At 45.1% G+C, this 27128-nt stretch overlaps 2 protein-coding genes across 4 annotated transcripts in view; one reads left to right on the top strand and one right to left on the bottom strand.

Annotated features, from left to right (window-relative positions):
- DNAI1 (dynein axonemal intermediate chain 1) overlaps positions 1-2829 on the bottom strand; it is a 148110-nt gene extending 145281 nt beyond the window's left edge. Inside the window, exon 1 of one of the 2 annotated variants that reach the window (XM_087958757.1) lies at positions 2449-2829. In XM_087958757.1, coding sequence (XP_087814883.1) covers positions 2449-2481 — 33 coding nt within the window. In that variant the 5' untranslated portion in view covers positions 2482-2829. The remainder of the gene's footprint in view (positions 1-2448) is intronic. The other variant, XM_087958756.1, reaches the window with a different exon arrangement.
- Positions 2830-2958: 129 nt separating this feature from the next.
- FAM219A (family with sequence similarity 219 member A) overlaps positions 2959-27128 on the top strand; it is a 54370-nt gene continuing 30200 nt past the window's right edge. The window contains exons 1-2 of one of the 2 annotated variants that reach the window (XM_087958773.1): positions 2959-3228; positions 26484-26583. In XM_087958773.1, coding sequence (XP_087814899.1) covers positions 3169-3228; positions 26484-26583 — 160 coding nt within the window. In that variant the 5' untranslated portion in view covers positions 2959-3168. The remainder of the gene's footprint in view (positions 3229-26483; positions 26584-27128) is intronic. The other variant, XM_087958772.1, reaches the window with a different exon arrangement.

The following is a 27128-nucleotide window of genomic DNA, read 5'->3' as shown; positions in this document are numbered from 1 at the left end:
AAGTACCAGAATTTTGATCATGTGACCATGGGGGGGCGCGCTGCAATGGTCATAAGTGTGAAAAATAGTCATAAGTCACTTTTTTCAATGCTGCTGTAACTTCAAATGGTTACTAAATGAATGGTTATAATGAGCTGTGGTGGCACAGTGGTTACAAGGCAGTATTGCAGGCTAATTCTTCCCGCTGCCAGGAGTTCAAACCTGACTGCCTGGAAGTCAACTCAGCCTTCCGTCCTTCTTAGGTTGGTAAAACGAGGACCCAGATTGTTGGGGACCATATGTTGACTGTAAACTGCTTAGAGAGGGCTGTAAAGCACCATGAAGCAATATATGTCTAAGTTCTATTGCTAAGTTCTATCTATCTGTCTGATTCTGAAGCTGTTATCTATCTATCTATCTATCTATCTATCTATCTATCTATCTATCTATCATCTATCTATCTATCATTTAACTAGCTATCTAGCTAGATATCTACCTAGCTATTTGTGTCTGTCTATCTATCTAGTATCTATGTATGTATCATCATCATGTATCATTTATCTGCAGTATCTATCATCTATCTGTCATCTATCTATCTATCATCTATGTATGTATGTATCATCTATCTATCTACCATCTATCTATCTACCATCTATCTATCTATGTATATCTATCATCTATCTATTTATCATCTATCTATCTATCTATCTATCTATCTATCTATCCATCCATCCATCCATCCATCCATCTATCATCTAGCTAGCTAGCTAGCTATCGATCTATCTATCTCTGATGGCCCACCTATTTGTGTCTGTCTGTCTGTCTGTCTGTCTGTCTGTCTGTCTGTCTATCATCTATTTTATTACAATGAGTTTTCAGGTTATTAAAGTTCAACTTTCTGGGCAATTTCATTCCGATTTGAACCAGTTCTTATCAGAATTCACATTCTTGCTTGTTACTACCAAGGAACTAGAAACATTAATCAAAGGCATTCCTTTTTACTGACACCAATTACAGATGGACAAATAATAACATTAGCACTTAGACTTATATAACGATTCACAGTGCTTTCCAGCCCTCTCTAAGCGGTTTACAGAGTCAGCCTATTTGCCCCCAACAATCTGGGTCCTCATTTTACCCACCTCGGAAAGATGGAAGGCCGAGTCACCTTGAGCCTGGTGAGAATCGAAGTTCTGGCAGTAAGGAGAGTTAGGCTGCAATACTGTATTCTAACCACTGGGCCATTACAGATAGATAGATGGATGGATGGATGGATGGATGGATGGATGGATAATGATAGATGATGGATGGATGGATGGACAGATAGATATGGATAGATCATAGATAGATAGATAGATAGATAGATAGATAGATAGATAGATAGATAGATAGATAGATAGATAGATAGATAGATAGATAGATAGATAGATGATAGATAGATAGATATGGATAGATATGGATGGACAGATGGATGGATAGATAATGATAGAGATAGAAGGAAGGATGGATGGATAATGATAGATGATAGATGGATGGATGGATGGACAGATAGATATGGATAGATCATAGATAGATAGATAGATAGATAGATAGATAGATAGATAGATAGATAGATAGATAGATAGATAGATAGATGATAGATAGATATGGATAGACAGATGGATGGATAGATAATGATAGAGATAGAAGGAAGGATGGATGGATAATGATAGATGATAGATGGATGGATGGATGGATGGACAGATAGATATGGATAGATGATAGATAGATAGATAGATAGATAGATAGATAGATAGATAGATAGATAGATAGATAGATAGATAGATAGATAGATAGATGATAGATAGATAGATAGATAGATAGATAGATAGATAGATAGATGATAGAGATAGATAGATAGATAGATAGATAGATAGATAGATAGATAGATAGATAGATAGATGATAGATAGATGATAGATAGATAGATGATAGATAGAGATAGATAGATATAGATAGATAGATAGATAGATAGATAGATAGATAGATAGATAGATAGATAGATGATAGATAGATAGATGATAGATAGATAGATGATAGATAGATAGATAGATAGATTAGATAGATAGATTAGATAGATAGATAGATAGATATAGATGGATGGATATGATTGATAGATATATTGATAGATATATTGATGGATGGATGGATAATGATAGAGAAGATTGATAGATAATAGATGACATAAATAAATACATAAATGGATGGATAATGATAGACGGACAGACAGACAGACATTTCCTGATTTGGGGGCACAAGAATCACTTTAAGGGCGAGGGGGGGGGGGTTATGTGGACGTTCATTCCAATCTGAAAAAAGAGGGACCATTCTGGCAATCTTTGGTGCGCCCACCGGGTAACGTCACCGGGTGGCGCGATGGCGTCACGGTGACGTCACGCCCCCGCTCACACACACACCCGCCCATCCGTACCTGCTTGCGCCGGTAGAGATCCTTCGCGGGCATGTCGAGAACAGCAGCTCCGCCGCCGCCTCCGCCGCGGCCGTCCTCTGCTTTCAAGCTGGCTCGTCAGCTGCCGGAAGTTGACTCCGGCACCCCTGGCAACCAACCGGAAGCCACCACAGAGGCGGCCGCCGAAGGCGAGAAGGGCCGTCTAGCTGAGCCACAGCGCCGCCATCTTTCCCTCTCTTTCTCCCCCCCCACCCTTTTATTTTTTGTTTCCCTTCCCCAGCGGGGGATTAGGCGCCGGGTAGCGGCAAACCCCTCTCGAGCGGGCCGAGGAAGGATTTATATATAAATATATATACATTTTATATACATAAATTGAACCTGACAGGACTCCGCCCGTGAGGATTCCTCCCCGCCCCCTCATGACTATGCAAATGAGGCGGGCCCGAGCGCCCCTCCGACGGGCCGGGCTTCGCGCAGGCGCGCTGTCCTCCCTTTTCCCTCCTCCGCCTTTCCCTCCTCCTCCCTCTTTCCGGGCTGCGTCGGCGCCTGCGCAGTGGCGCGCGCTTATCCGGGGCAGGGCAAGGGGGGCTGAGTCACGACGGCCGGCGGCTCGGGCTCCTCTGGCGGCAGGGATGAGGCGGGCTCCGGCACCGGCGGAGGGCCACCCCCGGCCTCAGTGAGGCTGCCGAGGTCTTCCCTCCTTCCTCCTCCTCCTCCTCCTTTTGACCGCCCGCCGGCACCATGATGGAGGAGATCGACCGCTTCCAGGTGCCCGCCGTGCGCGCAGAGATGCAGCCGTTGGTGAGTGTGTGTGTGTGTGTGTGTGTGTGTGTAGTGTGTATTGGGGGAGAAGGAACCGTCCCCGGACCCCTCGCAGCATCCCTCCCTTCTCCCCCTCCCCGCTTGGGCAGGACCCGGCGGGAGGGGGAAAAGCGCGATGACGTCACCCCTTTTTCCTCCCTGAGCGGGTCTCCCAAAGCCTCTCTCGCTCTCCCCCTCCTTCTCTCGGGGAGCTGTCCAGCGCCGTGGTGCTGAATTCTCTCCCTCTCCGCCGATGGGAATCGCACTTCGTGGGCTTTAGATAGAGGAAAGGGGGCATCGATGTCCTTCTCTCCGCCTCCTTCCCTCCCTTCCTCCACCCAGCCTCGCCCTTGGCATCCACCGGGAGCCCGCTTGCCTCTCCCCCCACGCCGTCCACTGGGGCTGAAACTGCCACGGTTCTCTCTCTGCCCTCCCCGCCTCGGCCTCGAAAGGAGAGGACGGAGATGGAGAAGCGAAGCCGGTTTGGGTTGAGGCCCCGGACCGGAGGAACGGGAGCCGCACGGAGCTGCTTTGCAAGCCAGGGTGGTCGTTGCAAGCCATCAGGATCACAGGAGCTGGAAAAGGGACCTTGGAGGTCTTCTAGTCCATCCCCCTGCTCAGGGCAGGAGAACCTAGACCATTTCAGATAAGTGACTTCATCAACCTCCAGTGATGAAGCACCCACAACCTCTAGTGGCAAGCTGTTCCACTGGTTACTTTTTCCTCACTATCAGGAAATTCCTCCTTATTTTGAGTAGAATACAGTACAACAAAGATGGAAGGGACTTGGAGGTCTTCTAGTCCAGCCCCCTGCTCTGGCAGGAGACCCTATTCCATTCCAGAGAAATAGTGATCCAGTCTCTCTTTAAAGACCTCCAGTGATGAAGTACCCACAAGTTCTGAAGGCAAGCTGTTCCACTGGTTGATTCTTCTAACTGTCAGAAAGTTTCTCCTTAATTCTCTGTTGCTTCTCTCCTTGATTAATCAATGAATCAGAATAGAGCTGGAAGGGACCTTGGAGGTCTTCCAGTCCAGCCCCCTGCTCAAGCAGGAGACCCTATATACCATTTCAGATAAATGGCTGTCCAGTCTCGTCTTAAACGCCTCCAGTGATGGAGCATCCACAACTTCTGGAGGCAAGCTGTTCCACTGGTTAATTGTCCTGCCTGTGAGAAAATTTCCCCTTAATTCCAAGTTGCTTCTCTCTCTCCTTGGCTAGTTTCCATCCGCTGCTTCTTGTCTTGCTATGATAGGGAAACTGTCGCCAATGTACGCCATCAGAAGCATTGATGATGTTACCTAATTAGGTAATGCGATGGCTGCAAGAAAACATTAGTACCGCTATATACAGATAGTCCTTGACTTACAACAGTTCATTTAGGGACCATTCAAAGCCACAACAGCACTGGAAAAAAAAAGTGAACTGTTTTCCACACTTACGACTCGTGCAGCATCCCCAGGGTCACATGATCAAATTCAGATGCTTGCCAACTGACTCACAGTTATGACGGTTGCATAGTCCCAGGGTCATGTCCCCTTTTGCAAACTTCTGACAAGCAAACTCAACAGGAAGCCAGGTTCATTGACCGACCGTGGGACCAACTCAACAGCTGCACTGAATCCCTTAAGAACTGTGGCAGGAAAGGTTGTAAAATGGGGCAAAACTCACTTAACAACCATCTCGCTTAGCAACAGAAATGTTGGACTCTATTGTGGTCGTAAGTCGAGGACTATCCGTAAAAGGCATATTTCTTCATAAAGTCCCTCATCTCTCCACATTGGGAATTTCCCTCCCTTTGAAAGGCATCACGGTCTTATCAGCATAGACGTTTTTCTGTCCTTTTCTTTCCATGTAGCAGCAGCACTTAGACTTATATACCGCTTCACAGTGCTTTTCCAGCCCTCTCTAAGCGGTTTACAGTGTCAGCCTATTTGCCCCCAACAATCTAGGTCCTCATTTGACCCACCTCGGATGGATGGAAGGCTGAGTCCATCTTGAGCCAGTCGGTCAGGATCGAACTCTTGGCAGGGGGCAGAGTTAGCCTGCAATACTGCATTCTAACCACTGGGAGGGAGGGAAAGAGGGAGGGTGGAAGGAAGAAAAGAAAAATATGGATGGAAGGAAACGTGAAAGGGGAGGAGGAAGGAGGGAGGAAGATAAAGAAGATAAGGAAGGAATAGCAATAGCACTTAGACTTATATCCCGCTTCACAGTGCTTTTACAACCCTCTCTAAGTGGTTTACAGAGTCAGCCTCTGGCCCCCAACAATCTGGGTCCTCATTTTACCCACCTCGGAAGGACAGAAAGCTGAGTCAACCTTGAGTCTGGTGAGATTCAAACTGCTGGCAGTTGACAGAATTAGCCTGCAATACTGCATTTTAACCACTGTGCCACAATGGCTCAAGGAAGGAAGGAAGGGAGGGAGGGGAGGGAGGGAAGGGAGGAAGGAAGGAAGGAAGGAAGGAAGGAAGGAAGGAAGGAAGGAAGGAAGGAAAATAAAGAAGATAAGAAAGGAATAGCAATAGCCCTTAGACTTATATCCCGCTTCACCATGCTTTTACAGCCCTTTCTAAGCGGTTTACAGAGTCAGCCTCTTGCCCCCAACAAGCCGGGTCCTCATTTTACCCACCTTGGAAGGACGGAAGGCTGAGTCAACCTGGAGCCTGGTGGGATTCGAACTGCCAAATTGCAGTCAGTCAGCAGAAGGAGCCTGCAATTCTACACTCTTAACCGCTGCCCCACTGAGGCTTATGTATGTGGATTATGGATCATATTTCCCTGCCTTGCCATGATTTCCCAGCCAGGTGCCGCTTCTACTCTCTCAAACATTGATAGATGGGTGCATTTATATGTTAAATTTATATGCCACCTGTCTGGCAGTTCCGCATCACTATGTGAAGTTTGGACATAGTAGGAGAAGCTAGTAATTCCATTGAGTTGAGGTCCATCTCCCTCTTGTGTACAGGAAATTCTCAACCACCACTTGTTTCATGACGGAAGTTGCAACAGAACTGAAAAAAAAGTAACGTATGACCAGTTTTCACACCTACAACTATTGGTCACGTGACCAAAATCCAGGCGCTTGTCCACTGGCATGCAATCCCTGACAGTTGCATGTCCGGGTCTCATGGAATCACCATTTGTAACTCTTCCCAGCCCTCTTGCGACATGCAAAAACAAGGGGGGGGAGGAGGGGGAAGAGCCAGATTCACTTAATGACCACACAATTCACTTAACAACGGCCGTGTGAGGCACTTAAGCGCTGTGGCAACAAAGGTCGTAAAATGTGGGGCAAAGGGGGGCAAAATCTCATTTAACGGCTGCCTTGCTTAGCATCGGAAGCATTGGGCTCAGTTGATGGTGAGACGAGGAGTAGCTCGGTCTGGTTTTTTTACGGGAATGAGGGGCAGCTTCTAATCAGGGTTTGTGTCTTTTGGGTTGGAAGTGGGCTTGCCTGATGGATGCCTGGAGGAGAGGATTTCCTCCCTTGCCGGTGTACTTAATTGTGCCAGATGTTTAGGGAAAGAAAGAGTGATGAATCTTGTTTTATTTTATGTTGTATGTATGATAATGTGCACGCACGCACACACACACACACACATATATATACTAGCAGGGTACGCACACTTCGCTACAAAACTATGTTGTTGGGCAAGTTCTGGGGTAAGAAAATAAGGGGGGGGGGGGAAAATTATGCCTCTGCCTACCAGCATCCATCAGTATTCATTAGGCTAGCATCCTGCCAATGTGTAAGAGAGATGAGGGCTGTTTGGAAACTGAAACAGTTATTTGCTGTGTGAGCAAGAAGGAGGCAGCAAAGAGCCTGGGCATGGCTTAGCTCAACTGCAGTTGGAACAGGTTTCTTTTCAGGTGGGGAATGAGAGAGTTGAGGGCTATTTGGAAAGTGAAGCAGTATTTGCTGTGAGCAAAAAGGCACCAAGGAGCCTGGGCGTGGCTTAGCTCAACTGTAGTTGGAAGAGGTTTCTTTTCAGGTGGGGAGTGAGAGTTGAGGACTATTTGGAAACTGTATTTGCTGTGTGAGCAAGAAAGAGACAGCAAGGAGCCTCGGCATGACTTAGCTGAACTGCAGTTGGAACAGATTTCTTTCCAGGTGGGGAGTGGGAGTAAGAACTCTTTAGCATCAGAGCGTGTTAATAATAATAATATAGGAAATACTAAATGCTCTGATGGTCATTTCAAAAAATCCTTTCTTAGTGAGCCCCTAGAAGCCAAGAGGAACATATGGGCCCAATTTTCAAGTTTGTAGGTTTTATAGTTCTGGAGATTTTGTGATGATGCATGAGTGGTACAGATATAAGTTGTCAGCCTTGGCAGCCATGTTTTATTTGGAACCTTCGAGGCTGCAACATTTGTGCCTGGGAATTTCAGGGGGGATTTCATAGAGGGTAGATAATTAGACTCAACAACATTCTTTCTCAGATCGTCAAGGACATGTTGCCCTGCACTCAGAGAGGAATGTCTCCAAGTGGAATGACATTTTGATTGGGCCATGTGATGGACTGGTAGGTGCAGGGGATGGATCTTTGATTTCTCTTTTGAGGAAGGAAAACCCGGATACTTTCAGATTCAGGTTTTCCCAGATGTGCCAATATGACAACTCTAATAAAATGGAACTTTGAGGAATTGTTTGTCTCGGAGTTTCTTGGTTTGGAGTTGGTGAGTTGGAACGCTGACATAACTACCCTCACATAGATGCCTACTTAAGCATTGGGTTTGTTTGATTTTAAAAGTAGCATCTCATTCTTTCCTGTTCTGGGGGTTGATGTTCTATTTTTCATTGTCTTCCATTTTTAATTGTATTTTATTGACATATACCATCTTGAAAACTGGTAGGATGCAGTGTGCGTGTGTGCGTGCCAGAAATATTTTAAATGAAGAATAATCATTTATGAACAGCACCATAAAGATGGAAGGGTTGCTCTATTTCCCTCTTTTGAAAGTTTTTAATAGCAGTTTAACAGCAGATTGCAGTAACCTAAAATCACGGAAGCATCCAAGTTTTCTTGATAACTCTTCTCCCTTATCCTTGCAAACTATATGGATCTGAGCATGAAATGGAGGTTTGGTGATGAAAATGGACAGCAACATCATTCCAATAGCAGAGATTACATTATAATCAGAATCAGAATAGAGCTGGAAGGGACCTTGGAGGTCTTGTAGTCCAACCCCCTGCTCAAGCAGGAGACCAGCCTATACCATTTAAGACAGGTGGCTGTCCAATCTTTTTTTAAAAAAAACCTACAGTGTCTGGTGTCAAGCTGTTCCACTGGTTAATTGTCCTCACTGTTCGGAAGCTTCTCCTTCATTCCAGGTTGTTTCTCTCCTTGTTCAGTTTCCATCCAGCCTTCTGGGGTTTTGGAAAACAGGTTGACCCCTTCCTCCTCTCTGTGGCAGCCCCTCAAAGGCTGGAAAACTGCTATCATGCCCCCACCCCCCACCCCAGTCCTTCTTTTCTCCAGATTACCCAAATCCTGCAGCCATTCTTCCTATGTTTTTGTCTCCATGCCTTTGTTCAAACTGTAATGTTAGAGTTTCAATGTTCAGGTGGCTAATTTTGGAGATTTGGGGAAGAATTAGCTCACGGGTGAAGTTCGGCTTCTGTTTTTAGCAGCATTCCTGAAAAAAAAAATTGCTCAGCTTTTTGTTCTAAAGAACTTTGCTTTTTAAAATGTACTTCAAGATAAATCTTAATGATGATACCATGTTTTATATTTTTTTTTTTACCTTGAATTGATGCATTGGTATCTTTTGAAAACTCCTCTGGGCTCTTTTGTAGAGAGAAGCAGCATAGGCTGGTTGTAAACAGTAAACGATGAATAAAAAGGAAATTAAGAAGGAATTGATACCAAAAAATGACAAGGGGTATACAAGATTGCAGGGGATTAGATACAAAGCACACACACACACACACACACAAAACCCACTAATCATTGTTGACTGGAAACCTTGCTCAGTCTTCTCATTATTTCTGGCAGGTGGTACTTCCATATTTTGCAGTGATTTATTGCAAGTCTGAAAGCTTATTTAAGAGAACCTGCACTCTGGATTTTGGGCAGCAGAGGCCAAACTGTTTTATCAGTTATTCCATTCCAGCTTCTGTTTTCTTTTCTTTTTTTTTTTGTGGGGGGGGATTTGTTTTGATTTATAATTTATAGCTTTCTCTCTCTCTCTTCCTCTTTCTTTCCCTTTCTCTTTTCTTTCCCTTTCCTTTTTTCCCTTTCCCTTTTCTTTCCTTTCTTTTCCTTTCCTTTCCTTTCCTTCTCTTCCTTTCTCTCTTCCTTTCCTTTCTCTTCTCCCTTCCCTCTTCCCTTCCCCCTTCCTTTTCTCTTTCCTTCCCATTCACTCTCCTCTTCCCTTTCATTTTTTTCATTTTTTGTTATGACTTCTGGAAAGAATATCCCCAGTCCCCCTAGGTAGCAACCTCTGGTTTTTAATGCCTTCCCTTGCATGCTCTTATCTCCAGTCCTGGATGCTCAAAGTCAGATTCAATCTGAGAAGGTCAAAGGAGAGCTTCTTTCTAATGTTGTCCTCGTGTGTCAAATAAAAACCCGTCCTATCAAGATGCCTGGGGATTTTAATCTAACCTGTCTAAAAAGAGATCCTTGAGGGCTGCCGCTGTTAAGTGAGACGAATCATGAGTGCCCATCTACAGTAAAATATATTAATATCCAATACCTCGTTTACTTATTCCAATGCATCATGTGTCTTTTGTTGCCTTTTCCCTATAGCAATCAATTTTTTAAAAAACTTTCCAGAGCTCATTAGCAGATTTCTCTTTTGTAAACAAGAAACAGCAAAAAACCTGACTTCCCTAAGGACAAGAAATATCTCAAGGGAAGCATGGAGAGGCTATCAAGATTTGGCTTGATTCACTGTGTCAATTTTCCCAAATAAGCAGATATGGAAATAAACATTTCATGCTTGACTCTTAGCAAGTCTTTTTATTTATTTTTTTACTTCAGAATAACAAAATTGGAAAGTGACCTTGGAGGTTCTTGTAGTCCAACCCCCTTGCTCAGGCAGGAAACCTTATATCATTCCAGACAAATGGTTGTCCAGGCTCTTCTTGGAAACCTCCAGCAATGGAGCACCCACAACTTCTGGTGGCAAGTAGTTCCACTGGATAATAGTTCTTGCTGTCAGGAAGTTCCTCCCTAATTCCAGGTTCTTCCTCTCTTTGATTAATTTCCATCCATTGCTTCTTGTCCTGACTTCAGGTGCTTTGAGAATAATTTCACCCCCTCTTCTACTTTGTGGCGGCCCCTCAAATATTTGAACATGGCTATCATGTCCCCCCCTAATCCTTCTTTTCTCTGGACTGGCCATACCCAATTCCTGCAACGGTTCTTCATAGCTTTTGGTCTCCAGGCCCTTAATCACGTTTGTTGCCCTCCTTTGCACTTTTGCTAGAGTCTCTACGTTTTTGTTTTTATTTTATTTTATTGATATCATGGGGACCAAAGATGGATGCAATATGCCAAGTGTGGTCTTAACTAAGGCATTATAAAGCAGATTCTTAACAGGTAATCAGAGTTGGAAGGGACCTTGTAGGTCATCTAGTCCAACCCCACACCCAAGCGGGAGACCCTACACCATTTCTGACAAATGGCAGTCCAATCTCCTCTTGAAAGTCTCAAGTGATGGCGCTCCCACGACTTCCGAGGGCAACTTCTGTTCCATGGGTTGATTGTTCTCCCTGTCAGAAAGTTTCTCCTTATTTCCAGGTTGAATCTCTCCTTGTTCAGTTTCCATCCATTATTCCTTGTCTGGAGAATAGCTTGACCCTTTTCTCTCTGGGGCAGCCCCTCCAACATTGGAAGACTGCTATCCTGTCTCCCCTGGTCCTTCTCTTCCCTAGACTAGCCAGGCCCAGTTCCTGTAATCGTTCTTCATGTGTTTTAGTCTCCAATCCCCTAATCATCCTGGTTGCTCTTCTCTGCACTTTTTCTGGAGTCTCAACATCTTTTTTGTAATGTGGTGAACAAAACTGGATGGTGTGGCCTTACTAAGGCTTTGTAGAGTGGTATTAGTACCTCACTTAATCTTGATTGTATCCCTCTGTAAATACAATTTAGGATTGCATTAGTTTTTTTGGCGGCGGCTGCATACTGCTGGCTCCTATTTAGCTGGTTGTCCAAGGTCCCTCTCCCAGTTCCTGCTATTGAGCCTGGTTTCACCCAGTTTGTATGTGTCCTTTTGGTTTTTCTTGCCTAAGTGTAGGACTTTCCTTTTCTCTCCATTGAATTTCATTTTGTTCGATACAGCCCAGTGTTCTAGCAATATTAACCCTGTTTCATATCTCCCCAGATGGAGAAGAAACTCCATAGCAGGATGCTGGTTTGCTTTGGATATCATGGTTTTAATTGCTCTTCTCTTTTCTCCAGCTTGCAAGACACTCAAATTGCTTTGGTTCCCTCCTCACCCCGCTTCCAGCTAGCTGGATGGGAACGCTGAGCCGTTCTTCTCAGCCCAGGGTGTCTTACAAATGAGGTGGCAGGTGGCAGCCAATTGCTTTTTCGGATTTGGAGATCTGAAATCCGCTGGGTTGCAGGATCCAGTGGGAAAAGACACACCCTGGGCCTCCGAAGGCTGAGCTTTCTTGGGGAGGAAAGCATTTTGCAGCCTGCTTCTGAATCCATCTCCCCCTTTAAAAGAATTGTTGTATTTTTAATTTGTCATGGTGGCTCCAGGCCTTGGTGAAGAAAAATGATGGTTTTTTTAAAAAAATTAAATAAATGGGATTTTTAAAAAATTTAAATCTGATTTTTTTTTTCATTTAATTGGATATTTTTTTAAATCAAATTTATTTTAATAAAATGCTTTTGGAGTAAAAACAAAAATCTATCTAACCGTAAGTTTTCTCTTTAAGATGCATTAATAATTTAGTTTCTTCAGCGTGAAATGGGGGCTTAGTTATGTCGCACGAGGCTGTATATTCTGCAATGTTTACATTTGGGGTAAACTCATTCCACGAATCCAAGCTCTGCAAGCTGAGATAACGTGCCCTGCATTGATGCATCCACACACTTTCAGAGTAACCCTGAGATAAATCAGAAAACATAAAGTTTAGGAAAATTCCTTGATCCCATTGTGTTGCAAATCTAGGTACGCTACAAACGGTATGATTGTTTGAAGAGACTGTACCACCAGGCTCTTAAGAGTGAGGAGGAAGGTCAAGCAGTAAAAAATGAAAGTGAAACCTCCTAAGCAGCTTATAAATATAATATTAAAGAGCACCTGTCATTTCAGATCCATCATGGCGGCGCCTGCTAGCTGGCATCCACTCACCTGCAGCCTGGCACGTCCTGTTGGAAGTTAACACCCACCCCTCTCCTAGAATAATGAATTTTTTTTTAGCATGTACTAAAAAGGCAGAATATTACCCTTAAAAAGAGAAGTAGAAACTCAAGAGAGGCAGAAACTCAGCGCTCACCCCACCCCCACCTTTGTGAATGGGCCATTAAGGCCTGGTCCAGTCTATTCTACATAACAAAGATCTCCCTCCTCAGGCCATTCCATGGCCACCCCTCATTGCATCACCCGGCAAGTTTCAACCAAACTTAGCACACAGACAACCTACAAAGCTAGCTATGACCTCTGATATAGCAACCAAATCAGGACAGTGGTGAGATTCAAATTTTTTTTTTTTTACTACCGGTTCTGTGGGCGTGGCTTGGTGGGCATGGCAGGGGAAGGTTACTGCAAAATCCCCCTTCCCTCCCCACCCCCACCAACCTGCTTTCCAGCTCCCTTCTCCTGTGCAGGTCAACCAAAGGAGACCCAGCCGATCAGCTGGGACTCAATGGGAGGCAGAGAAGAGGTGGGGGCCAGTCAGATGTGGGATTGGCCGGTTCTCTGAATTACTCAACATTTCCGCTACTGGTTCTCCAGAACGGGTCAGAACCTGCTGAAGACCCCTGCTGGCTCTGTATCCCTCTGGTCAAACCACGTCCTCGGGGCCGTCGCAAGGAGTATTGATTGCGGTGGGGCCAGTCTTGTCTCCACGGGGATTGAGGTTCCTCAGCGAAGATAATAACTTGCCAGCTGCATAAACTATCAGAAATGATCATCGAGCTGTGACAGTTAGATGTGATTCACGCCAGGCTACATTCGAACGCTAAGAAGGAATCTAGCCTCTCTTTTTAAAACAAAAAAAAAAAAAACCTAATAGGAATTTGGTCGGGAAGGCGATGGGGCTTCATGGATAAGCTGCATAAAGCAGACTCGATGCAATGAATTAATCAAGGCATTCCCAATTCTCTCCCTTTTCCTGTTGACTGAAGATTTAATCCTGGTATCAGGGAGGAAGGAAGGAAGGAAGGAAAGAAGAAAGGAAGGAAAGGAGGAAGGAAGGAAGGAAGGAAGGAAGGAAGGAAGGAAGGAAGGAAGGAAGGAAGGAAGGAAAAAGGAGGGAGGGAGGAAGGGAGGGAGGAAGGAAAGAAGAAAGGAAGGAAAGGAGGAAGGAAGGAAGAAAGGAAGGGAAGAAGGAAGGAAGGAAGGAAGGAAGGAAGGAAGGAAGGAAGGAAAAAGGAGGGAGGAAGGGAGGGAGGAAGGAAAGAAGAAAGGAAGGAAAGGAGGAAGGAAAGAAGAAAGGAAGGAAAAGGAAGGAAGGAACGAAGGAAGGAAGGAAGGAAAGGAAGGAAGGAAGGAAATGTAATCAATTTATATACCACCCATCTTGCTGTGTGGGGGTGGGGTGACTAGGGTAATTGTTACCGAGACAGGTTAAAATACAATCAGAGAAATAAATGTGAAAGTCCTTCTCACGAGAAATGTTTAGCTTTTTTGCATTTTGAGAGGAGCTTCAATTTTGTGTGTGTGTTGGTTCTCTCCCATTTTACACTGACTGAAGATTTAGTCCTGGTACAGGGAAGGGAAAGGAAAGGAAAGAGAGGGAGGGAGGGAGGGAATGAGGGAGAGAAGAGAAAAAGGAAGGAAAGGAAGGGTGGGAGGGAGAGAGGAGGGGGTGGAAGGAGGGAAGGCAGAAGGGAGGGAGAGAATGAGGGAGAGAGAGAGAAAAGGAAGGGTAGGAGGGAGGGAAAAGAGGGAGGGAATGAGAGAGAGGAGAAAAAGGAAGGAAAGGAAGAGTGGGAGGGAGAAAGGAAGAAGGGAGGGAGGGAATGAAGGAGAGAAGAGGAAAAGGAAGGGTAGGAGGGGGGAAAAGGGAGAGGGAGGGAATGAGAGAGAGAGGAGAAAAAGGAAGGAAAGGAAGAGTGGGAGGGAGAAAGGAAGAAGGGAAGGAGGGAATGAAGGAGAGAAGAGGAAAAGGAAGGGTAGGAGGGAGGGAAAAGAGGGAGAGAGGGAGGGAATGAGAGAGAGGAGAAAAAGAAAGGAAAGGAAGAGTGGGAGGGAGAAAGGAAGAAGGGAGGGAGGGAATGAAGGAGAGAAGAGGAAAAGGAAGGGTAGGAGGGAGGGAAAAGGGAGAGAGGGAGGGAATGAGAGAGGAGAAAAAGAAAGGAAAGGAAGAGTGGGAGGGAGAAAGGAAGAAGGGAGGGAGGGAATGAAGGAGAGAAGAGGAAAAGGAAGGGTAGGAGGGAGGGAAAAGAGGGAGAGGGAGGGAATGAGAGAGAGAGGAGAAAAAGGAAGGAAAGGAAGAGTGGGAGGGAGAAAGGAAGAAGGGAGAGAGGGAGGGAATGAAGGAGAGAAGAGGAAAAGGAAGGGTAGAAGGGAGGGAAAAGGGAGAGAGGGAGGGAATGAGAGAGAGAGGAGAAAAAGGAAGGAAAGGAAGAGTGGGAGGGAGAAAGGAAGAAGGGAGGGAGGGAATGAAGGAGAGAAGAGGAAAAGGAAGGGTAGGAGGGAGGAAAAGAGGGAGAGGGAGGGAATGAGAGAGAGAGAGAGAAAAGGAAGGAAAGGAAGAGTGGGAGGGAGAAAGGAAGAAGGGAGAGAGGGAGGGAATGAAGGAGAGAAGAGGAAAAGGAAGGAAAGGAAGGAAGGAAATGTAATTTACATACCACCCACCACCCATCTTGCTGTTTGGGGCGACTAGGGTAATTGTTACTGAGAGAGGTTAAAATACTATCAGAGAAATGTGAAATTCTATCTAAACAAGAAACGTTTAGCTTTTTTAAAAAAAAATTTTTTGAGAGGGCTTCCACTTCATGCATGTGCTTTGTGTGTGTGGCTTTTCCGCTCTATTTGGCCTATTGACATTAAACTGGGCTAGGAAACGGCTGCTTTGAACTTGCGCGTCGAATTAGTCGACGGGTGTTAACGTGGGTGGTTGCGTCCCATCGCTGCTTCAGGTTTCCTTGTTCCGTTTCCTAGGGCTTTGCCAACCAACATATTTAATATGGGTTTGTTGCAAAGAGAATGGAGAGAGAGAGAGAGAGAGAGAGAGAGAGAGAGAGAGAGAGAGAGAGAAAGAAAGAAAGAAAGAAAGAAAGAAAGAAAGAAAGAAAGAAAGAAAGAAAGAAAGAAAGAAGAAAGAAAGAAGAAGAAAGAAAGAAAGAAAGAAAGAAAGAAAGAAGAAAGAAAGAAAGAAAGAAAGAAAGAAAGAAAGAAAGAAAGAAAGAACCGAGTCCCCTCTCTTCCAGTTTGAATGTGCCTGGTTTGGCTTTCTCTCCATTTGGTAGACTTTTGTCAAATGTACAAGTTAGTGAGCCCGGGTGGGTAGCAAACGCACCTTCTCCTTGGCTGGGTGCGTAGAGTTGAGAGCCAACTGGTTCTCCACTGCAGTGGAAATGGAATTGGTTTGCCACATGGGGGGAAAGAGATTTCGTGCTGGGAAGCATCTAGCAATTGAGCTGCCAGAAGGCCCCAATCTTAAGATTCCCACCAACCATTACGGCATGTTCTCTTCCTGTGTGGAAAAAAATGCAGGAATTCTTGAATTCCTTCTCAAGCTGCTCTCCTTTAGAGAAAGGCGTGCTTTTGTTGGTGACCCCACTGTCCTTGGTCGTTCAGCAGAAGACTACCCTGTTTCCCTGAAAATAAGACCCTGTCTTATATATATATATTTTTGTCACCAAAAAAAAGGCACCAGGTCTTATTTTCAGGGGAAGTCATCCACGGACTAATCTCACTTGCGCACGTCGCTCCCGGCCTCCTTTTCGCTGTCAGAGGCCTTCAGGAACTCCTTCTTCTGTGGAAGGCCTCCGCAGCCGATAAGAGAGCTCTGGATCGATCCTGAGCTTTGTTCTCAGCTCCAGAGGCCTTCAGGAAAGCCTTGCCAGCCTTGCCGGCTGCAGAAGAAATGGGCCTGCAAGGCAGGTGTTGGCGTGTGCAAGGCCTGGCTACACCTGTCCAAAGGTAAGGAGTAGGGCAGCTCTGCCCCCTCCATCCCCACCCTAGCTTAATTTTTACCCATCCACTCTGAAGTGGGTGGGCTCTTAATTAGGGCTTATTTTTGGGGGGGGTAGGGCTTAAATTGGACACACATTTAAAAATCCAAGCTAGGACTTACTTTCAGGGTAGGTTATATTTTTGGGGAAATAAGTTAACCTGCGTTTCTCAGTTAACCCCTGCAAATGTCACATGTTGCCCTTTTCCTTCCAATTGTGACCACCAGTGGCGAAAGAATTAGAACTTCGAATCCTAGGGCTGGAGAAGACCTGAGAGGTCTTCTAGTCCAACCCTGCTCAAGGCAAAAGATCCTATGCCACCCCAGTCAAATGGGTGTCCAGTCTTTTTTTTCTTTTTTTGGAAAACCTCCAGTGATGGAGCATCCACGACTCCAAGAGACGAGCTGTTCCATTGGTTAATTGTTCCCACTGTCAAGAAATTTCTCCTTACTTCCAGCTTGGATCTCTCCTAGATAAGCATCTACCCATTGCTTCTCGTTCTGCCCTCAGGTGCTCTGGAGTATGTTGATATGTCGATCCCTCCTTCCCTTTTCTGGCAGCCCCTGGATGGATGGATTGGATGGATGGATAGACAGACAGACAGACGGACAGATTTGAATGGATAAGATAGATAGAAAAAAGGAAGGAAGGAAGGAAAGAAAGAGAAAGAAGAAATGGATGGATAAGATAGATAGATAGATAGATAGATAGATAGATAGATAGATAGATAGATAGATAGATAGATAGATAGATAGATAGATAGATAGATAGATAGACAGACAGACAGACAGATAGATAGATTTGAATGGATAAGATAGATAGAAAAGAAGGGAAGGAAGGAAAGAAAGAAAGAAGGAAGAAAAAGAAAAAAGAAAGAAAGAAAGAAAGAGAAAGAAATGGATGGATAAGATAGACAGACAGACAGACAGACAGATTTGAATGGATAAGATAGATAGAAAAAAGGAAGGAAAGAAAGAAAAAGAAAGAAAGAAAGAAATGGAAGGAAAGATAGATGGATAGATAGATAGATAGATAGATAGATAGATAGATAGATAGATAGATAGATAGATAGATAGATATGGATGGATAAAATAGATATGGATGCATTAGATAGATAGAAAGAAGGAAGGAAGGAAAGAAAGAAAAATGGATGGATGGATGGATGGATAGATAGATAGATAGATAGATAGATAGATAGATAGATAGATAGATAGATAGATATTGATAAGATAGATATTTAGGTGGATAGGGATAGATGGGTGGATGGATGGATGGATGGACAGATAGATATGGATGGATGAATAGATATGGATTTATGGATAGATAGATAGATATGGATAGACAGAAAGACAGACATGGTAAGAATAGAGAGGGAGAGAATGAATAACAGATTTAGGTGGGGTCTTGAAGTCTTCTAATCCAACCCCATCCAAAGCTCAGGCAGGAGACCTTATACCATTTCAGAGAAATGACTCGTCCAGACTTTTGTTGAAGACCTCCAGTGACGGAGCACCCACAACTTCTAGGGGCAAATTGATCCACTGATTAATCGTCCTCCCTCTCAGGAAATTTCCCCATAATTCTGGGCTGGTTTTCTCCTTGATAAGCTTCCGCCCATTGCTTCGTACCTTGCCCTCAGGTGCCCCGGTGAATAGATTGACCCCCCTTTTCTCTGTGACAGCCCCTCAAATCCCGAAAGTAAAAAAAAATCTCTACGGCAATTGCCCAAACCTGCAGAATCAAAGCCGACACCTTGGACTCAAACTGGTTCTTTTCATCGGTCCTTGAATCTACATTTCCGTTCTCCAAAACCCTAATTTTCAGCACCATTTCTTATTTTTATTTGTAAACCAAGCTACGTTAGGAGACTTGATTAAGTCGCTTCCGGGCCTCAGGTGATCACTCAAGATAAGAGGCCGGCTGCTTTGATCTCAGGAAAAGAAAAGCGATTGTCTGCTCGTGTTGATTTTGATCGCTTGATATTCATCGCTCGCTGGTGAGCAATATCGCCTCAGGGGCCCACCGGGAGAAAATAATTGCCGAAGCGATAAAGGTACAATGGTGAGATTTTTCAGCTCCTCCAAACTCCTAAGGAGGGCTAAGGCATCAAAGAAAGCAAATGATTAATCTAATATGTCAGGCAAAGTTTGAATGATAAAGAAAATTAAAAAAAGTGATAGAGAATTTCTTCAGTCAGATTTAACAGATAATCAGATTTAACAGATAATCAGAGTTGGAAGGGACCTTGTAGGTCATCTAGCCCTACCCGCCCAAGCGGGAGATCCTACACCATTTCTGACAGATAGGAATCCAATCTCTTCTTGAAAGTCTCAAGTGATAGCGCTCCCACAACTTCCGAGGGCAACTTTTCTTCCATTAGTTCACTGTTCTCTCCCTGTCAGAAAATTCCTCCTTATTTCCAGGTTGAATCTCTCTCCTTGATCAGTTTCCATCCATTGTTCCTTGTCTGGCCTTCGGGTGCCTTGGAAAATAGCTTGACCCCTTCCTCCTCCTCTCTGGGGCAGCCCCTCAAATATTGGAAGTGTTGTGGTTCGCCGGCAGCCTGTGCAGATGGCAGCGGAATCGGACAGTGGGGAAAAACGGGGACCAGTCAGGGAGTCTGGAGAAGACTCGGACGAGGGTCCTGCGTCCAATGCAGAGATGGGGCCAGGACCATCTGGGAGTGGGGTGCTACCTCCGGTGCCTCTGGAGTCTGGCAGCGAGGAAGAGGATCCAGGGGAGCCTGTTTCCAGTGCACATATGCGCAGAGCTGCTAGAAGGCGAGAGCAGCTGAAACAAAAGGGGAGCGAGTAAGGCTGGGAGCTGATTGCCCCTCCCATAAGGGATAAAGGACAGGCCAAGATGATGAAACCTTTGCAGGAAGCAAAGTCGTTCGTTCGGTTCGGATTCATTCTTGAAGCTCTTTATACTTCGGTTGGTCCTCGGGGTCACCTGAGTGGTGCAAATGGGTGTGGAGCTTTCTTAGCTGCAGGATGTTTTCTGCCCGGTGTCCCTTCACCATTGAAGATGGGCGCAGGCTCTTGCACCACTCAGGTGATCCTGAGGACACAGACAAGCCTCCCAGTGGCCTCAAATGACTCTCTAAAGAGGATGCAAATGACCAGCTGCCTTCAAGGAGTGTAAATCCTTCCCTTCCCTACCATCCGGTCAGAGCTGAAGAAGCCTCTTCGATGAGAAGCGAAACGTCTTCAAAGAAAAAAAACAGAAAGTCCAGTTGCCTCCAGAAAAAGCACCTTTGGGACAACCCTGACCTGGATGAAGAAGAATCTCCAAAGACTTTTAGCCATGAACTTTGAGATGAATACCCTTCGAATGGTGTCGAAGTATGAACGGATTTCCAGAAAAATTGCAGGGGCGGGGCGCATGTCATACTCGCAGGCGTGAGAGGCGGGTCATGCTCTCAGGCACGGGGGTCACGTATGCAGGCGTGGGGGCCGCATATGCCTGAGGGCGGGGGAAATCTGCAGGGGGCGTGCGTGCATTGCATTTTAGGAATGCGCGCACGCACGCTTTGGGCGCTTGGTGCCAAAAAGGTTAACCATTACTGGTCTACATCTTTTCCCTGAGAGCCGGCTTATTGCATTCCACTGCTCTCCTCTCCTCTCTATGCATACACACACATTTGGGATGGGCCCCATCTGTTCCTCCCCCTCACTCAGCTCAGGCCCCGAAGACAACCCGCCTCTCCACCTGGGGAGGACGGAAGGTCCCGACTCTGCCTCTGTTTCCTCCTCCTCCTCATCTAACTCTGCTGCTAGCTCTGCTGGCAGCCGACAGGCCACAACATACTCGGCCTGTGTTTTTAAAGACAGAGGGTGGATGCCTTCAGAGCAGCATGGGGATGGAGCCTTACCGGTTGTTGGAGGGCCGTTGGCTGTGTAAGAAATAAGGAAATTCAAAAATAAAACGGTATATAAGATGCTTAAATGTCTGGAAAAAAACGTTCTCTCCCTGTATCTACTCAGTTTTGTTTTTATACTTTTGACATGCTCCGTTGTTATGCCCTTTTTATATTTTTCTTATGTATAATGATGCCTATTATTATTATTATTATTATTATTATTATTATTATTATTATTATTATTATTATTATTATTAAATCTTTAGTGAGATTCACAGCCTTTGGGGCTGGTTGGCAGCTCAACAGCTTGAGTCCCAACCAAGGACCCAGGAACTGTTCAGGTAGCATCAGAGGATATAAGCTCTTCCAAGTAGAGTGGGCTTTTTTTGTAGAATCAGGGTATTCAAGTCTGATAAATTCAGGATTTCCAAATAGTGAGGCATATAGGTATTTAGGTATTGCTTTATACTAAAGGGTACCTAAAGGGTACATACATACATACATACATACATACATACATACATGTATGTACCCTTTAGGTATTGCTCCAAAGGCTCCAATTACAATTGGGATAACACACAATTTCTTTTTCCAAAGTCGCTCAACTTCGATGACGATGACGATGATGATGTTTTGGGGTTATTATCTTCTTGAAAAAATGGTAGTATGTGATGAGCTTTTAAAATTGTATCTTCAGAAGTTTAAAAGAGGCCCTGATGAGGGAATGCTCCACTCCTTAAAGCTAAGGAAAGATGCCACACGGGCAGCCAAAATAAGAGGCACGGAGGGAGGGGTACGGATGAGAACATAACGGACGGAGATAATTCTCCCTGGACCCTGATGGCAAACCTATGGCATGCGTGGCACACAGGTGGCACGCAGAGCCATTTGTGCAGGCATGCAAGCCCCAGGCAAACTTATCTCACTGCGCATGCATGTGCTCCCAGCTGATTTTCAGCCCGTTTGAGGCCTTTTTGGCCTGCCAGAGGCTCGAGGAAGCCTCTGCAGCCTTTGCAGGCCGAAAAAAATAGGCCCGTTTTGTCACTTGTGGTATTTCTGGAAATATCGGAAGTGACGAAACGGGCCCATTTTTTCGGCCTGCAAAGGTTGCAGAGGCTTCCCTCAAGCCTCTGGCAGGCCGAAAAAGGCCTCAAAAGGGCCGAAAATCAGCTGGGAGGCTCAGTGCAGGTAAAGGGGCAGTGTGGGGGGGGAGGAATCACGCAGGGGGCGTGGCCCCCCCCCCCCGCGTGCATTGCCTTCTGGATGCTGGCAGGTGAGCGTGCATGCACAAGCATGCACGCAGTTTTTGGCACAGGAGCCCCAAAAAGGTTAGCCACCCCTGTTTTAGGATTACCTGCAACACCTGAGGGCAAATCCAACGAGTTTGAAGTTGGGAGGGAATGAGTCTAAAGTATGTTTTGGAATTCCAAGGGGTGGCTTTTGATTTTGAACTTGCTTGTTGAGGTTCTGAAAGGCCAACCGGCACTTTGCAAGCTGCCTTTTTATTTTTATTTTTTAATAAATTCTCTTTGCTTTCAACGATCCGAGTTTCTTTCGTTGGCTTTGAGTCATTTCCAACAGCTGGAACATGGGTGGAGAGAAATAGAGGACTCTGTTAGAGGCCTGGCTTGCCTTGACCACCTGGGTCATAATGGAGCAGCAGCTTCAGAAGAGAACAAGGGAAGGATCCACTTGCTCTCTTTACGGGAATTCTAAGAGTACACAGAGTTTTCGTTCTTCTGGAAGATGACCAGCTCAATATCGAGCAAGTCCATCCTGTTCCAGCTTCTCCTTTTCATTCATCTGATAAGCTTCGGTCCCTGACTGAGAAGCCCATGTTCCTTCCCGGATTATATCACGGTGACCCAACGGTGCAGAAAGTTCTCACACAGAGAAATCTGTTTTGGGAGAGGCTAGAGAGATTCTCAGTCATCCCAGGTCAGGGTTGTCCCAAAGGTGCTTTTTTTTTTTTTCAAGAGGCAACTGGACTTTCTGGTTTTTTCTTTTTCTTTTTGAAGACGTTTCGCTTCTCATTCAAGAAGCTTCTTCAGCTCTGACCGGATGATGGGGAAATGGAAGGATTTATGTTCCTTGTAGACTGCTGGTCATTTGCATCCTTTGAGAGGGTCGCTGTGGCCACTTGGAGGTTTATCAGTATCTTCAGGGTCACCTGAGTGGTGCTCCTGGTTCCTGTAGTCTGCAATTTTTCCTCCTCTGTTTTGGGAGAGAGAGAGAAAAAAATCAGTGTTACGTTAGATGTCCAGCCTTTTCCGCTCTGTCCTTCTCAACTATTTGGATGGTCCACAAATGTTGCCTGCCTGCCTGCCTGCCTCTCTCTCTCTCCCTCTCTCTCTCTCTCTCTCTCTCTCTCTCACACACACACACACACACACACACACACATAAATATAAATATAAAGCAAAATACCACTCAAACATCATCACAAAATCTCCAGAACTGTAAAGCCTACAAACTCAAAATTTGGCCCGTATGTTCCTTTTGGCTTCTAGGGACTCCCTAAGGAAGGATTTTTCAAAATGACCATCAGAGCATTAGTATTTCCTATATGATGATGAGGAGGAGGAGGAGGAGGAGTATGCTCTGATGCTAAGGAGTTCTACTCCCCTTCCCCACCTGAAAAGAAATCTGCTCCAAATGCAAAACACAAGCAGAGAAGAGGAGGTTCAGTTTCACTTTCACAGCAGCACCAAGCAGCTTTAGTCCAGAACAGTTGAGCTAAGCCACGCCCAGGCTCCTTGCTGTCTCCTTGCTCACACAGCAAATACTGTTTCACTTTCCAAACAGCCCTCAACTCTCTCACACACTGACAGGACGCTAGCGAGACGAATACTGATGGATGCTGGGAGGCAGAGGCACAAATTTTCCCCCCTTATTTTCCTCCCCAAAAACTAAACCCGATCACATAATTTTGTAGCAAAGCACGGATATCTAGCTTTATTCTATTCTATTCTATTCTATTCTATTCTATATTCTATTCTATTCTATCTTCTATTCTATTCTATCTTCTATTCTATTCTACTATTCTATTCTATTCTATTCTATTCTTTCCTTATTCTATTCTATATTCTATTCTATATTCTATTCTATATTCTATTCTATTCTATATTCTATTCTGTTCTGTTCTGTTCTTTCCTTATTCTATTCTGTTCCATTCCATTCTATGTTGCTTCTCCTTGATTTGTTTCTATACATTACTTCTCGTCCTGCCTTCAGCTGCTTTAGAAAATAGCTGGACCCCCTCTTCTTCTTTGTGGCAACCCCTCAAATATTGGAAGACTGCTAACATCTCACCCCTAGTCCTTCTTTCTTCTAGACTAGACATACCAGTTCCTGCAACCGTTCTTGATATGTTTTAACTTCCACCCCCTTAATCTTATCTTAGTTGCTCTTCTCTGCACTCTTTCCAGAGTCTCAACATCTTTTCCACATTGCGGCAACCACCGCTGGATGCAATATTCCAACTGTGATCTCATCAAGGAATTATAAAGCGGTCCCACTGCTTCCAATACCACCTATTAAGAATAACCCCACCCAGCGAAGGGATATACTTCTATTTATGCATCTCCCAAAGTCAGGAGAGACTAAGGCATAAGCCCCAGACGATGCAAGCGTACCTGTTCATAGGTAAAGCATCTCACGTTACTGTAGGTAATGGAGCTCTGGTTGACTTCCTGCACCTGTTTTCATTCAGAAGCCAAAAGGGAGGGAGGAAAAACAATAAAATAAGGAGGAAAGCATCACCCATAAATCAAGAGGAGGGGGCAGCGTGGGAATGCCAGATGCCAAAAGAAAAAAAACCCAGATCTATTATTGTGCCGATAAGATAGCAAACAGCGGCCTTATATTTCTTTACGTCAACTTGATTTCATCTATGCCGCTCACCTAAGAACTGATTTTTTTTTTCCCCACACTTCGTTTTAGCTTTCAGTTACAATATTTGTTTACTGCATAGGTGAGAATTTCCTGGCAGGAAAAGAGGAAAGGTTGACCACTTTTTTTGAAATGGTAATTCACCTTTTCCTCACTCCTCTTTCTCTTCTTAAAAAGACTTATTGAACGGACAGATATTCGAACAATACCTGTAGGAGAGAATGCCTGCATCTTAGGGTTGAGCTGTGGGGTCCTTGGCGCTCCCTGTTCTTGGTTGTTTTTTTTACAGGTGTTTTATTACCACACTAGGTAACATCATCAGTGATTCAAGGGAGCGGGGTTTGCTGTCTGATGATACACACGTGGCATGCCCTGTCCCGTGTTGGTGGCAGTTTTTTTTTCTTCTTGGTGATTCCTTGATGAGGTTTTACCCTTAACTTGTTTGTTTGAGTTGATAGTTATTTTTTTTCAGAGAAGAAGAGAAGAGCATAGAATAGAATAGCATAGAATAGAATATAGAAGAGAGGACAGAAGAGAAAAGAGAGAATAGAATATAATTAGAATTAGAATTAGAATAGAATAAAATATGAATCAGGAATAGAATAGAATATGAATCGGGAAGGGAAGAGAAGAGCGAATAGAACAGAGCAGACCAGTTGGAAGGGACCTTGGAGGTCATCTCGTCTAACCCCCTGCTTAGACAGGAAACCCTATAGGTCTCCGGCCCGAGCAAGGGGTTGGACTAGAAGACCTCCAAGGTCCCTCACAACTCCTTCCTTCTGTTCTTCTGTTAACTAATCAGTGAAACAACTCGCCACCAGAAATTGTGGGTGCTCCATCACTGGAGGTTTTCAAGAGGACACTGGACATTTGTCTGGAATTCTTTAAGGCCTCCTGCTTGGGCAAGGGGGGGCGGAGCATAAGATCCGTGTGTCTGATGGCGACTTGAAGTTCTCCTAAGCATCTGAAAAAAAGACAAATTCCTCCTTATTTCCAGGTTGAATCTCTCCTTGTTCAGTTTCCATCCATTTATTCCTTGTCCGGCCTTCGGGGGCTTTGGAAAATAGCTTTCCCCCTTCTTCCTCTCTGTCACAGCACCCAATTGAGAGCGAATATTTAAGAATATTTAAGAAGAGTTGAAGTCACAATGTTTTAGCGCTGGCCCACGAAGACATTCGTGTTTCCGAGCATTAGAGAACTTGGCATTTTGCACAGGCTGTTTTCAGTTTGCTCACCTGAACCTGCACATCTGTTGGTTCTCAAGCGAGGTGGTTTTTAAATAATGCAGCTCATGGTGCTTACAGTAAAGTGTTCGATTTGGGCCAATCACTAGGAGACTGTGAGTTCTAGTCCTGCCTTGGGCATGAAAGCTGGCTGGATGACTTCGGACCAATCACCAACTCACACTTGAGTTCTAGACCCGCCTTTGGCTTGGAACCCAGCTGGATGACTTTGGACCAGTAGTTCTCTGTCAGTCCAACCCACCTCACAGGGTTGTTGTGTGGAAAATAGCAGAAGGGAGACAGGTTGGATATATTCACCGCCTTCAGTTTTTTTTATATAAATAATAAAGTTAGATATAAATAGCAATAGCACGTGGACTTATATACTGCTTCACAGTGCTTTTACAGCCCTCTCTAAGTTGTTTTACAGAGTCAGCCTCTTGCCCCCAACAATCTGGGTCCTCATTTTACCCACCTCGGAAGGACGGAAGGCTGAGTCCACCTTGAGCCAGTCGGTCAGGATCGAACTGTTGGCAGTGGGCAGAGTTAGCCTGCAATACTGCATTCTAACCACTGGGAGGGAGGAAGGGAAAGAGGAAGGAAGGAAACATGAAAGGGGAGGAGGAAGGAAGGAAGATAAGGAAGGAATAGCAATAGGACTTAGACTTATATCCCGCTTCACAGTGCTTGACCAGCCCCTCTCTAAGCGGTTTACAGAGTCAGCCTCTGGCCCCCAACAATCTGGGTCCTCATTTGACCCACCTTGGAAGGAGGGAAGGCTGAGTCAACCTTGAGCCTGGTGAGATTCGAACTGCCAAATTGCAGGCAGTTGGCAGTCAGCAGAAGTAGCCTGCAGTACTGCACTCTAACCACTGCGCCACCGTGCCTCATCAATACACCAACAATTATGTATGTATGTATGTATGTATGTATGTATTCCTGATGGGTTTTGTGGTTTTTTTCCTGCCCTCCAACAGGATCCAGCAGCTGCCTCCATCTCGGACAGAGACTGTGATCCCAGAGAGGGCGAGACCGTAGCCATGAATTACAAACCGTCTCCCCTACAAGTGAAACTAGGTAAGTCCTGGCCAAAGAACCGGCAGAGAGGTTTGCAAGGTCTCCTTTAGCTCTTTGGGTCAATATTCTCTGTACGCATAGACACCTCTCCCTGAGCCATTCCGTCCATAGACATATCGACCGACAAGCAGCCTACGAACCCCTTGAGAATGCAACCCCACAACCAACAGCACCGACCCTCAACCACCCCCCCTATGAACCCCCACCCCCTCCCTCAACCAGCATTTCAACTCCCAGGTACCTTCACCTGACGTGACCTCCTCATCACAAGACCCTCACCTGCAGGCTGGATTTGATTTAAATCAACTGGGATTTAAATCACGGTTTTAAATCCTGATTGAAATCACCAGGGAAAAGGCTTGATTTCAATCAACTTGATTTAAATCATAATTTTTGAAGAGCAACTGTCATCTCTGTGACCTGCTGTTCACTCGCCAACAATCCCAATTATTGCAGAATATACAGCTTCATATGCTACGTAACCGGTGTGGGCTGCTACAGGTTTGCGGGGGTTTGGGCGATCCTCTAGCTAAGATTCTGGTCAG

Source organism: Notechis scutatus, chromosome 2 (genome assembly GCF_049901735.1).
Source record: "Notechis scutatus isolate UNSWTSFEM ecotype Mainland chromosome 2, rNotScu1.2, whole genome shotgun sequence".
In the NCBI taxonomy this organism is placed as follows: domain Eukaryota; kingdom Metazoa; phylum Chordata; class Lepidosauria; order Squamata; family Elapidae; genus Notechis; species Notechis scutatus.
This window is presented reverse-complemented; position numbering and strand designations above follow the sequence as displayed.